Below are 14,065 nucleotides of genomic sequence, written 5' to 3'. Positions count from 1 at the left end.
ATAAATCATGACTTCAACCAAATTAGTGGTGAAGGCCGGTTAGAGCTTAGAATATTTGAAGGAACAGTTCTTCCGAAATGGCAGAAAAGCATTAAAAAAATTAAACTATTTATCAATGCAATCTTGAACAAATGTTGTTATCTTTTAAAGTGAAAGTGCTGTCGAAGCCCCCTGTGTATTAAAATGTCATTGTCAGCAAGAACATTGTTTTTTTTTTTTGCTACTGAGCGGTTTTTGGAACATTCCTAAAAACGGCTGTAACTTGAATCTCCTCTTTTGTGTGCTTGAAATGCACGGCTGCTCCGGCACTGAATTGTTTAGGGCCCGGCCAGTAAGGATTAAGGTTTCGGACTACCTTCAGATATAGGAATTGTTGCATGCATTACATTTTGTGGTTACCGGGGTCGTCACTTATTTATATAAATATGCGTGTAAACTGGCACACTACAAGAAATCATACCTTTAACATGCCCAAGGTAAACTAAACTAACGCCAGTCCTTTTGTAGAAGTCATGGAGCCCAAAAACAGTGTCAGTTCTCAATGTCTGCTATATGAATCTATCTCAGTGGGCAGTATATACTTAATATGATTTGTAACAATGAATTGGAAAGCAAAAGTATGAATACATTGTCTAGTGCAGGGGCGGCCATCTCCAGTCATCAAGGGCCATCAACAGGTCAGGTTTTAAGGATATCCCTGCTTGAGCACAGGGGGCTTCAGCACAGGGGACTCCATAAGTGGCTCAGTCTCTGACTGAGCTACTCGTGCTGAAGCAGGGTTATCATTAATACCTGGCCTGTTGTGGCTCTTGTGGGCTGCCGTTGGGCACCGTGGTCTAGAAGGTGATTGGCCTGACCATGCTATGTTTGGTAGGCTGCTGCAAATGCAACATAATTGTGTTGTAATATTAGGCTGAAAGACATATGTCCATCGAGTTCAATCGTTATCAAATCCTTATTAGGTGAGAGACCCATCCTATATTCATATTTATCCCGAGGAAGGCAAACAAAAAACCCTCCGTGAAACATTTGCAGATATCCCATAAACAGGAGCTAAATCCCACGCGGACTCTTAGCAAATGCCATCCCATTTCTTCTGCGTAATGCATGCTTCTCACCAAGGCGGCCGTCTCGCAGGGGTGTCCCAGACTAACCTTAAGGGTGCCCTGTGGGGAACAAAATGATTTGCGCTTTTAGTGTATCAAGCCGAATGCTGCAAAGTTTCATGAATTTATTTCTGATGAGATTTTGCAATATGTTTAAAATAACAGAAACTGAATGTTACGATTGCATTTACAGATGTATACTTACATTTAGGGTTGTCATAATTCACTGCTCATAAATGTAAGTAGAGATGGGCTAATCTCGTACAGAAATGTGAATGGGCCTCAGATTTGCAAGTTCCTTTCAGTCTAAAATAAATAATGGACATTCGCCGGCCGGGACTGTTTGCCAGTGTAATAAAATCCGCCAACTCCTTTCTATATGAAACAAACCCATGTGTTACCTTCAACTCCAGGCTGAGATATGGATTTTGCTGCAGAGGCGAAGCACGTGTTTTAGTCGCGTCCCACGTGCTGTATCTATATCTATCCCCTCAAACATATCATGAAATAACTTGTGATGAGCGCCTGTGCACACCTGGAAATATGCTAATAGTATATGCAAGGTATATTTAAATGACTTGGACCCCGCACCTAATAGATTTGCACAAGGTTTACCCTGACAAGCCAGGTCCTAAGGCATCTTGTGAACAAGAGGGTACTGTCAGGCCCAACAGGATCAGAACCCACAACCTCTACTATTCCTGGCAGCGGCTCTAGCAGTGCGAGTTGAACCAGTTGCAGCGTAGCTCCACTGCCTCACCCTACTTTGAAGCTCTGATGTGCACACCTGTAGCTAATCCTACTCGTGGACACTCCCCGTGCCTTCCTTTAAAAGCAGTCCACATCCTGGTTGCCAGCCCACAAAAAGTAGCACACCTGAGTTACCAGGGAGATATGCTAATAGGCAGTGGCAGAACCACCATATGGGCAGGCAGTGTTATACAGCGTTTCAGCACAGCCTGGGTTACAGAAGTGCAGAGCCTGTAACCCTACTCAGACATCTGTTTTTACCCTTTGGGTCTCTTCAGTGTGAGACTGGATATACTGGCTATGCAATGTGAAGCTGGGATAGGTTTCAACCTCACATTCTATAAGTTATGGTGGGGAAAAAAGGGTCATAAACCTCCACCGTACAGCCAATAATAATCCCACTTGTGAGCACATTCACATCTCGGACAGGTCTGTAACCCTGCCCTTCCCCATTATGGTAATTTAGATACTTAGGTTCATTTTCTACCCAGTTTTAGTGGAACTTAAAACGTTTGACACTTGATAAAATGCTGGGGACCCCAGCAATTAGATCATCTCAATAGGGGGGCGCTGTGTGGGGAGAAGGCTGAGAAACACTGGAATCTATTTTTATTGTGATGTGTGTGCGTTTCAGATCTTGTCACGATGGAGCTTAGTGACTCCAATTTACAGACCTTAACGGAATACTTAAAGAAAACACTTGACCCTGATCCAGCCATAAGACGCCCAGGTAACCTTTAACTCTCATTGCCAGAGGTGCCGGCAGCTCATTGCTTTGCAAACGTTATTTTTCTATTCCTTATCTGTTTCTACCTGTCTGTGGATGCCTTACACTAGATATTCCATCTTGAATCCAGTCTTGATTACATTATCAATTCTGCATATACTTCAACAGCAATATAGTATGTGCCCTGAACCTTAAACACTAGTCTTCAACGGCGACCCTACAGGTCAGGTTTTCAGGATATCCCTGCTTCAGCACAGGTGGCTCAATCAGAGGCCTAGTCTTTGACTGAGGGCGTAGGACAGTACAGGAGAGATGCAGCTGGGGAGACGTCGGGCCCAGACGGCAACAAGAGGCCCGACACGTGCAGGCCGGGCTCCCCCGCAGCAACCGCCAGAGAGCCGCAAGTAGGAACGGAAAGTGCTGCGTGTGGCCCCGTAGCCGCAGGTTGCTGACCCCTAGCAGCCATAGCGTGTGGCTCCGTAGCCGCAGGTTGCTGACCCCTGGTTTAGGGCATATTCTGTATTGCTGTTGAAGTATATGCACGTTGTCCAACTGTACCTACTTAGCAGGCACTGTACCTATTTATCATGTCCTCTACCTATTAAAATCAGGTGTACCTATTTCTCCACTGGATGTCCTCTGTTAGTTGAAACTTCAGCTAGTTACATCAGCCTGAAGATCAATGACTGGCTTGATAATTGATCAGTGTATATACTAGCACATACAAATCCAGAAGCACAAGTGCAAAATAATCTCTGCAAATATCCCACATTGCCAGAGTAATTAAAGATTTAGTATAATAAAGATTAATGTCATTTTTCTGTGTGTTTAAAGCCACTTACCAACGAGTGTGAAGCAGGATAAAACAGTTACCATAAAATATATCAATATTAATTATACCCTAAATTCATTTAATGCTATGCTTAGCTGGTACTGCAATGTGTGTTTAATTACTATAACTTGTCCGTATAAAATGTTCTGTGCTTCAGTATTTTTGCCCTATTGTTTTTAGATGTGATTGCAATGTTTGTTTTTCAGCTGAAAAGTTTCTTGAATCCGTTGAAGGAAATCAGAATTACCCTCTGTTACTTTTAACGCTTCTTGAGAAATCACAAGATAATGTCATCAAAGTATGTTCCTCTGTAACGTTCAAAAACTACATTAAAAGAAACTGGAGAATTGTGAGTATTTGGGGAAATTTAACTGTTGTAAAAAATTCATTTTTAATTGTTCCAGTTTTATATCCTACTATATGCTAAAACAGGGGTGGGCGACAAACGGGTCAGGCTATCAGGATATCCCTGCTGCAGCACAGGAGAGGCTCAGTCATAATGACTGCTGTGTTGAAGCAGGGTTATCCTGAAAACCTGACCTGTTGGGGAGGTCTTGCCCACCCCTGTGATACAATGTTATTGAAGTCCAGCTGAGTATGGTATATAGCACTTATAATGTGTATAATTTATAGACATTTGGTTGTATCAGTGCCTTCTAGTAACACAGGGAAGTAATGGTAGCGGCGTGTTTAAGAGGTTCATTGTACAGTAGGGGATTTGAGCCCTACAGCAGCAGTCTGCCTGTATTTCCATTGTATTGCATATTTCTTTTATATTTACTGTAAAAGATCTCTTGCCCTTTCAGGGGATCCGAGCAGTTGACTGCATTGAGCTCCCCAGAGCGCAGTGCAGTTTGGGGTTACCATGGTAACCATAGACGCTACCGATTTTAATGGGGGGAAAGCTTGGGAGCAAGATCTTGGCGTTTTGCGGTTAAGCGCATACTGGCTTGAACCTTTTAGCGTTTCCTAATGACATGTCTGGTATGGGCCCTGGCACGCTGATAGAGCTGCACAGACAGATCATACTCCTCCACTTCTGTGTCTGGCGTGTGCTCCTGTCATGTGATCACCGCTGGCGTGCTGGGAGTGCTTTGGTGCCACCATACCCTGGCACTATAAAAGTTAGCAACAATAAGGCTATGTATTTTCTTTATGTAAACATTTTCATTGCTTTCGTAGTATGGGCATTTGTTTTAAAGGGTTTTTGCCATCTTTATCTAATCTGCTTTTATGGCAAGAATTCTACAGAATCCTTTTCTTTTTCTCCTAATGATGGCGTGAGAAGTATTGTACAAAGAAACGGATAAACAGACGTGTCTTATGGGCATGGCTTCTGTAGACCAAAGGGGAACATATAGGGTATACACACAGCCCCTGTAAGCTCAAAACCCAAATCCACCAAATCATATATATTTGTGTAAAAAAGAGGGCTACTGGGGTTGTTACCCTCATGTATAGAACAAGCCAAAAAGGCCCAGTGCTACATCCCGCATGACATACAGTATTATGTAGTTGCAGGTACAGTACAGCAGTGTTGGGAGCAGAGAGGCCGGACCGTGAAGGGCTTGTAGGCTTGAGATACTTTACCCAAAGAATTGTATTAAGTGGCCCTTGCTTGTGAGAAGATAAAACAGATAAGCATTTAACTATATAATATGTCGAGTTGGGTGTAGCACTGGGCCTTTTTGTCTTTTGTGTTACACTTTAGGAATATATAGGATACAAAAAATAAATCTTTTTACTTGAATGTATATTGAATCTGTGTACGAGCAAATGATACTGATAGTATAGCAGTTAAAGGTTGTGTTACAGGCGTATGTCACTGGGAGCTTGTGACATTAATACTGGCTCTCGCACAGCTGTTCTTAAGGTTGGCATATGTGACTTGCGTGCATCATAAGAATCGTGTTACAGTTTAGAAAGAAGTTTATTTTAATTGCTGGCTGTGCCAGCTGCTTTATGTATACTTTGCCCAAATTATTTTCTAATTAATTGCTATATGCTAACTATTGATGGCAAGTTGTTGCATGACCATGTTATATATAGACTGCTAAGAAAATACTTGCCAATGTGTTTTTGTTTTTAACTTTCTTTAGATTGAGGACGAACCAAATAAAATTTGCGAATCTGACAGGATAGCAATTAAAGCCAACATTGTAAACTTGATGCTTAGCAGTCCTGAGCAAATTCAGAAGCAGGTAACGTTCAAACCAAAATTCTCCTGTGACTTATGCAGGCTTCAAACGTTTATTGTATAAGAGTTGGACTCCATCATTTACCTGCAGGAATATCTTATTACGTGGGGGGGGGGGGGAGAGGTGAGAGGCTGTGTGTCACTAGGTTTGTGGGTGTGTGAGGGTGTGTGTCACTAGGTTTGTGGGTGTGTGTCACTAGGTTTGTGGGTGTGTGAGAGGATGTGAGTCACTAGGTTTGTGGGTGTGTGTGAGAGGGTGCGAGTCACAAGATTTGTGGGTGTGTGAGAGGGTGTGTCACTAGGTTTGTGGGTGTGTGAGAGGGTGTGTCACTAGGTTTGTAGGTGTGTGAGAGAGGGTGCGAGTCACAAGATTTGTGGGTGTGTGAGAGGGTGTGTCACTAGGTTTGTGGGTGTGTGTGTCACTAGGTTTGTGGGTGTGTGTGTCACTAGGTTTGTGGGTGTGTGTGAGAGGGTGCGAGTCACTAGGTCTGTGGGTGTGTGGGTGTGTGTGTCACTAGGTTTGTGGGTGTGTGTGTCACTAGGTTTGTGGGTGTGTGTGTCACTAGGTTTGTGGGTGTGTGTGAGAGGGTGCGAGTCACTAGGTTTGTGGGTGTGTGGGTGTGTGTGTCACTAGGTTTGTGGGTGGGTGTGTCACTAGGTTTGTGGGTGTGTGTGTCACTAGGTTTGTGGGTGTGTGTGAGAGGGTGCGAGTCACTAGGTTTGTGGGTGTGTGAGGGTGTGTGTCACTAGGTTTGTGGCTGTGTGTGTCACTAGGTTTGTGGGTGTGTGTGAGAGGGTGCGAGTCACTAGGTTTGTGTCATGTACAACGAAGCTTGTTTTTTTACTCGCCCCTTTTTGTTCCTCTTCCAGTTGAGCGATGCGATCAGCATCATCGGAAGGGAGGATTTCCCTCTGAAATGGCCGGATCTGCTAACGGAAATGGTGACCCGTTTTCAGAGCGGAGACTTTCACGTTATCAATGGGGTCCTTCGCACGGCTCATTCATTATTCAAGAGGTATTGGGATAGGGACTGCCAGCAGAGCATTGCTGTCCTTCATTAGAGGGAAAGAGCACTTTTCCATTAGCATTCAGCGGATTTGTAATATTGTCTTGATCTAAGAAATGAACAGCAATGATCAAGAACTGCTTGTGTGTTAGCCGTACATTAATCCTGGCCGAAAAGAAAACCGCTCTATAGGAATTAAATATAAATAAAATATACATATTTTTTTATCAACTGCTTCCTGATTTAATAAACGTTAACGGAACAAAATACCGTATTGGCCCGAATATAGTGCTATATTTTTTTCCTAAAAATGTCCTTCCGAAACCTGTCCTCGTATTGTATGCGCAGCCTAACACTTTATATTTTTCATGTATAACACCTTCAAAACTTTAGGGTCGTATTATGTGCGAGGCCGGACTATATTCAGGCCAGTACGGTAGATGGTTTTTTTTTCCTCTGGATATTGCTCTTTTATCATAAATCTGATTAAATAAGTGATTTACTTTCTCTCCACAATTCCACCCGGCACGTGCTCCAGTCTTGTATAAATAATTCTATATATTATTTACATATGTATGTCATTTGAAAACAGCCTCAATATATATACGGGTTACGTGTCTGGTTTGTTGGATCAGTACCTTTTTAACTTGTATGATGTGTGGTGGAAACCTATCCCAGGTGCACGTTGCAAAGCCAGTATAACCAGCCTCACACCGAGACCCAAAAGGTCGAAAAAACTGTCTGTGAGCAGGTTACTGGCTCTGCACTTCTCAAACCCAGGCTGTGCTGAAAAGCTGTGTAATGCGGCAGGCAGAAGCTTATAGGGGTCCATATTAAAATGGATTTGAAGCAAATGGTGGCACTGCTCATTTGCATGCCATTACCCAGAATCCCCGGCTGCAGTGGAAGCCTTGTATGCTGAGAGATAATGGGGTCCTGGATGTGGACCTGTCTGAGACGTGTGAATGTGCTCACAAGTGATATTATTTTTTGTGGGATCCGTACTAACCCGCAGTTTCCTTGTACTAGGTATCGACACGAGTTTAAGTCCAATGAGTTGTGGACGGAGATTAAGCTCGTATTAGATACTTTTGCTGCACCACTGACCAACCTTTTTAAGGTAAGATCTATGAGTTCTGTGTATTGTGTGTACAGGATAGATTTGTCAGCAAATTAATGCCTTTAATAGTTTAATAGCTTCTTTTTAAATATATTTTTGCCATGTGTTGTACTATGTTTTTCCGTCTCTTCTAGGCAACCATCGAGCTTTGCAATACTCACGCAAATGATGTCAGTGCTTTAAAAGTCCTCTTCTCTTCCTTAATTCTGATTGCAAAACTCTTCCACAGTTTAAATTTCCAGGTAATTGTTTTTTTTACTTTCTACAGAAAACACATTGGTGAAACATTTTTACCTGCTTTATTTTAGCAGCCCACTTTGATTTCTTCTTCCTGTGCCTCTACAGATAATTGAAGGTATTTTAATATAAAATGGAGCATGCAGTTGCAGTTCTTCAGTTGCTTGCATTGTTTAATCTGTTTTACGATATTGTGAGACTTTATCAGCTGCTTTTTGTTGAAGAATAAGGCTGTGGATAAATACAGGTCAGATCACTTACCTTATAGGCTCTCCCCTCATCTGCTCCTCCCTACATATCAGCTCTGATCTCTAGTTATGCCCGTGCTCGTCTCCCGCGCTCTACTCATAACTGTCTCCTCTCATTTCACCTCTACTGCTCTCTCGCCTTAAACCCCTTCCCCTCACTGCCCCTTACCTGTGGGACTCCCTCACACTCAGTATACGCCGAGCACCTTCTCTCCCTCACTGCCCCCCTACCTGTGGGACTCCCTCACACTCAGTATACGCCAAGCACCTTCTCTCCCTCACTGCCCCTTACCTGTGTAACTCCTTCACACTCAGTATATGCCAAGCACGTTCTCTCCCCACCTTCAAGACAAACCTTAAAACTCACCTCATAAATGAAGCGTGTTAATAGCCCAGACTCATGGCTACTGCCCCACAGTCACCCCTACCACCCATTGTGGCCAAGCACTGCCATCTACTGCACTTATTCCCTCACCTGCTGTCTCTGTAACTCTCCCATCATACCACTTAGATTGTAAGCTCTCCGGGGCAGGGATTTCCTTTCCTAACCTAATGTCTGACTTGGTTGCACTTATTGTATTATAATTCCCTGTCCTGTATTGTCTCTTGTAAAGTGCTGCGTACACACTGGGTGCTATATAAATAACAATACGCATACATTTGATTCTTTATTGCAGGATCTTCCTGAATTTTTTGAGGATAACATGGAAACGTGGATGACAAATTTTCACAGCCTTTTAACATTGGATAACAAACTGTTACAAACTGATGTAAGTGCGAATCATTCTTCCCCCGTCAGAGAGTGGGGAATTTAATGTTACACCGTTACAACGCAGATGAGGTTGAAAAAAGACATGCGTCCATCAAGTTCAACCTATGCTAAACTTAGACGACAGATACTTTATCCTATATTTGTACTTACAGTATATTGATCCAGAGGAAGTCAAACAAAAAACCCCAGTGACACATTATCCAATGATATCTCATAAGGGGAAAAATAAATTCCTTCCTGACTCCAAATATTGGCAATCAGATTACTCCCTGGATCAACATCCTTCCCATGTCTACTTATTTGGTACACTGTTTCTGTGTACATACACCCCTTTAGTGTGTGTATATATTTGTTTATTACAAACTCCTCTGCGTTAAAGGATGAAGAGGAAGCGGGGTTGTTGGAGCTGCTGAAATCTCAAATCTGTGATAATGCTGCTCTATACGCTCAAAAATACGATGAAGAATTCCAGCCATATTTACCCCGTTTTGTCACCGCGATCTGGAATCTATTGGTTACGACAGGTCAAGAAGTCAAGTACGATCTGGTAAGGGGGCGGAAGTGTGATTACTGTAATCTGGCTTTTTAGTATGCTTTACAAGACCCGCCCAGCGCCAGTAATTATTAATGAAACGTGCTATTTTCTTGCTTCTACAGCTGGTAAGCAATGCTATTCAGTTCTTGGCATCCGTTTGTGAGCGGCCTCATTACAAGCACCTCTTTGAAGACCCCAGCACCCTGACGAGTATCTGTGAGAAGGTTATCGTTCCCAATATGGAATTTAGAGGTAAGGAAACCCAAGCCCTGCTTTCACTTCCTAGGACAGCAACGCAAACCACATTAATGACACTGGTGGGTAACGCTCGGGTTTTTAGACTATGTAGTCTCTGTCATACATGGTTATTCTTGGGTAGTATATAGTTATACCAGGGGTGGCCAACTTCAGTCCTCAAGGGCCACCAACAGGTCAGGTGTAGGGGATATCCTGCTTCAGCACAGGCGGCTCAGTCTGATTGAGACACGCTGATATTTAGCAAGTTGCACTATAGTCTTAAGAAATACTTTGAGGGCGGCTGTCCATTGTTAGAGATGTGAATGGTCAAATGCAGTTCTTGGATAAATCAGTAGTGGGTTTATTCAAGATTTTCCTAGCAGTCCATCAATATTTCTGTACATTATTTTGACTTGACATGATTTTAATATTGGCGGGGGGAGGGGAGAAAAATAAAGGCATCCACTAAGTATTTAAACGGTTGCTGGGGCTTGTGACGGCGTATTACCAGCACCCAATACATATTCTGTTTGCGGGTTTTGTCTCGCAGCTGCGGATGAAGAAGCCTTTGAAGACAATTCTGAGGAATACATAAGGAGAGACTTGGAGGGATCTGGTAACCTGCTCTTATATTGTTACATGTATTAGTGTTTTCTTATTGCAGCTGTCATTCTTGTACAATGGTTGTCTAGTTGCCACGCAGAACCATAGGGAACGCTGGCTCATGTTTGTCTTGTCCCAGACATCGACACGAGGCGTCGGGCAGCTTGTGATCTGGTGCGGGGCTTGTGCAAGTTCTTCGAAGGGCCTGTAACCGGCATCTTCTCTGGTTATGTCAGCTCTATGCTTCAAGAGTATGCCAAGAACCCATCTATCAACTGGAAGCACAAAGATGCTGCAATTTACCTTGTAACCTCTTTAGCATCGAAGGCTCAGACACAAAAGGTAGGCTTTGAGTTTCACCTTATACTCATGTTGCAATGTTGCAATCCCTTTCTAGGTGTGAAGATGGGTGTGTAGTTCAGGGGTGTCAAACGCAGTCCTCAAGGGCTACCAACAGGTCAGGTTTTCTGGATATCCCTGCTTCGGCACAGGTGGCTCAGTCTTTGAGCTACTGATTGAGGCACCTGTGCTGAAGCAGGGATATCTAGAAACCCTGGCCTTTTGGTAGCCCTTGAGGACTGCGTTTAACACCTCTGGTGTAAGACACAGAGCACGCAAGGCATCTGTATATTAGGTTGTGCTACTATTTAAATTCAGTAGCATATTTTCCTTTCTGTGGTTTTAAACGTACAACCTTTTTACAATTGAACAATAAAGGACTCTTTTTAAAGAAGGCTTTTTGGTCACAGAGCAAAATAGTGGGACAGGAAACGTGTGGGAAGTGTGCTGTCTTCATAGGGCCCCAGGAACATTTTTAGATTGCACTAGGTTTCCCCTTTGACTCTGTGTCACCATAGAGAAATTGTAACTATTGTGTTGCTTTTCATGCCAACCCAGTTCATGATCAGTGTCCTGCTTTGCAAAGTTTGACTTCTTCATCAATTTTTCTAAATGTTTTTTGGTTGACAGCATGGGATAACGCAAGCAAATGAACTGGTCAACATAACCGAATTCTTTGTCAATCACATTCTTCCGGATTTAAAGTCTGCAAATGGTGAGTATATAATAAAAGAATCGGCCTGAATCCGTCGTTTAGAAGCTTCCTTTTTTGAGATTTTCTGGAAGGTAAAAAGCATTTAATGTGTAATTGTTTTAGGTCTCCACAAATGAAAAATATAATATTTGTCAATCAATTTAAGGCTAGTGGGGAGTTAAGCAAAATTAGTAATTTTATATCAAAAAGGGAGTTAATTATCTACATATAATGCCTATGCAATAATCCTGACTTGGGGGACTGAGTGACATTTCACAGCCTTTTGTGTTGCCTCAGTGGGTTTCGACACTTTGATAATCCTTTTTTGTTTACACTTTGGGATGTAGATGACGTTAAGCTCGCTGTATTAGGGATCTCACTCTATTACGTAAGACCCTCTATACCAGGGGTAGTTAACTCACGTCCTCAATCGTCACCAACTGGTCAGGTTTTCAGGATATCCCTGCTTCAGCACAGGTGGTCAATCGAAGACTGAGCTACTGATTGAAACTACCTGTGCTGAAGCTGGGATGTCCATAAAACCTGACCTGGTGGTGGCCCTTGAGGACTGGAGTTGCCCACCCCTGTTCTATCCTGACTTATAGGAAGCCAAAGTGAATTTCCATGCACGCTACAGCTAAGCTATTGTATATTTCATAATGCTAATGCTACCCAGTGTGATAAAATATAGTCCCCCCGGATCCATTGCCATTCCTGCTCCGTGGATCCCTTGGTTCCTTAGATACCCCTGTAGGTAGCATCGGTGCTGTCCTTCCAAGGAAAGCTAATGGCTGTTTTAAATCTTCCGTGTTATGTGGAAGCCCCGGCGCTACCTTCTCTGCTACATATCCCTGAAATTCGCGGTTTACCGAAGCCAATATGAACGCTGCTCAGTTTCAGGGACCCCCTCCTTCCTGTCCATGTTAAAATTGAGAAATAAAAATGAAGGGAAGAAGCTCCTTTAAAAAAAATATATATATATTTTATTTAATTATTTTTTTACTTGTGCCACTTGCAACTGATGTAGAGGGTTGAGCACGTTTACGGTGTAATATTGTATTTGGTGGTTTTGTTTTTTCTTCAGTTAATGAATACCCTGTGCTTAAAGCAGACGGGATCAAATATGTCATGTTTTTCCGGAATCAGGTGAGTAATTTTCTGTAGTTGTTGGAAATATGCAGTTTCTCAGCTGAACCTGAACTGACAGCCACAAACAATCTGATTTATTCCTCGTAGTTAATTCTGTTCTCTTCTTCCTTGAAATGCCAAGTAGCAGTTACCGTGAATACTCTTGGGATGCATAGGGAAGCGTAATGTAAGAAATACCTAACGTTTCTAGAATTATTTCTACAAAGTGATATTATTCTGCCCTCTGTTCACTTCCAAATCCTAAAAAGTACGGAATCTCACTCTCACATAACTTGGATATCTCTGTTACAAAGTGCAAACGACTGGCGTGTTTTATTTATGAATGTTTTTCCAGGGGATAATACATGGTCACATCTCCTTTTTAGATTGCGCAGGATGTGATGACATTAAATTAGTTAAAAATATGTTTCAAGTATAAAACACAAGGCTTGAAGGCTTTGCAATGCGTTAAAGGAGCAATATACTATTTGTGTGTGTCAATATAAACCATTTCTGTAGTATTAGATAATACTATTTTTATTAAATTTTTAATGTAACTTAATGCCATTATTAATGAGTATTAATATACTGAGCATCCTCTGATTCCTATAGCAGGCTTTAGCCACCTCCCCAGCAATGCAAGATATTTGTAACACTTTCCTGTTTGTGCTCAGTTGTTGCCAATATTCCCAGCAGTTTGATCTGCAAACTGTAACAATAGATAATGTTACCTTGGTAATATCCGGATACATTGTAGCTGCTGAGTTAGGCCGAGTTTATAGGACTTGCTACGGTGACTGCGACGTTGCACAGCACCGTAGCAAGTACATGTTGTTCGTCGCTGGTGCCCATATTGGGCGCAACCGTGTGACATCAGCCGTCGCGATCGCTGGAAGCCAGAAGATTTTAATATTTACTGTGATCGAGGGGTGACATCACGGCACGTGAGCGGTTCAGCCAATGAGGGCGAGCCGCTCACACCCACGCCCCCCAGTCGCGATCTCTAGTTTTTGCAGGAATCGCTGTAGGATGGCGACGGCTGACATCACGCGGTCGCGTCGCCTTCGCCCCCAATTTAATCTCTGCCTCACACTGACTGAAGGATTGATTGAAACTGATATTGCCTCTTTAAAGCCCTGTTGAGATTTGCCGGGGTAACTGCATGTCCTAAACACGCATATTTGTAAATACCGTTAAATTGCTGAAATTGCTTTTTCTCACCACAGGTTCCCAAAGAGCATCTTCTGGTGGCAATTCCTCTCCTGATAAGTTATCTCCAGGCAGAAAGCATCGTTGTCCATACTTACTCCGCCCATGCACTGGAAAGAGTATTCACAATGAGAGGATCCGCGAACAGCACCCTGTAAGTGCACCCTCCTGGTTACTGCATAGCTGATAACTGATATTCACATGCACCCTGTAAGTGCACCCTCCTGGTTACTGCATAGCTGATAACTGATATTCACATGCACCCTGTAAGTGCACCCTCCTGGTTACTGCATAGCTGATAACTGATATTCACATGCACCCTGT

At 42.8% G+C, this 14,065-nt stretch overlaps 1 protein-coding gene across 6 annotated transcripts in view; it reads left to right on the top strand.

Moving 5' to 3' along the window:
- The window catches only part of CSE1L (chromosome segregation 1 like), a 39,201-nt gene that overhangs the window by 10,051 nt on the left and 15,085 nt on the right, over window positions 1–14,065 (top strand). For all 6 annotated transcript variants that reach the window (XM_075571283.1, XM_075571287.1, XM_075571282.1 and 3 more), the window contains exons 3-16: window positions 2,491–2,586; window positions 3,622–3,764; window positions 5,515–5,616; window positions 6,483–6,628; window positions 7,649–7,739; window positions 7,874–7,981; window positions 8,902–8,994; window positions 9,376–9,543; window positions 9,654–9,783; window positions 10,319–10,384; window positions 10,511–10,713; window positions 11,341–11,425; window positions 12,489–12,550; window positions 13,759–13,895. In XM_075571283.1, coding sequence (XP_075427398.1) covers window positions 2,491–2,586; window positions 3,622–3,764; window positions 5,515–5,616; window positions 6,483–6,628; window positions 7,649–7,739; window positions 7,874–7,981; window positions 8,902–8,994; window positions 9,376–9,543; window positions 9,654–9,783; window positions 10,319–10,384; window positions 10,511–10,713; window positions 11,341–11,425; window positions 12,489–12,550; window positions 13,759–13,895 — 1,630 coding nt within the window. The remainder of the gene's footprint in view (window positions 1–2,490; window positions 2,587–3,621; window positions 3,765–5,514; window positions 5,617–6,482; window positions 6,629–7,648; window positions 7,740–7,873; window positions 7,982–8,901; window positions 8,995–9,375; window positions 9,544–9,653; window positions 9,784–10,318; window positions 10,385–10,510; window positions 10,714–11,340; window positions 11,426–12,488; window positions 12,551–13,758; window positions 13,896–14,065) is intronic.

The sequence above is a fragment of the Ascaphus truei genome, chromosome 15 (genome assembly GCF_040206685.1).
Source record: "Ascaphus truei isolate aAscTru1 chromosome 15, aAscTru1.hap1, whole genome shotgun sequence".
Classification (NCBI taxonomy): domain Eukaryota; kingdom Metazoa; phylum Chordata; class Amphibia; order Anura; family Ascaphidae; genus Ascaphus; species Ascaphus truei.
The sequence above is the reverse complement of the archived record's forward strand: the minus strand, read 5'-3'. Positions and strand labels throughout refer to the sequence as shown.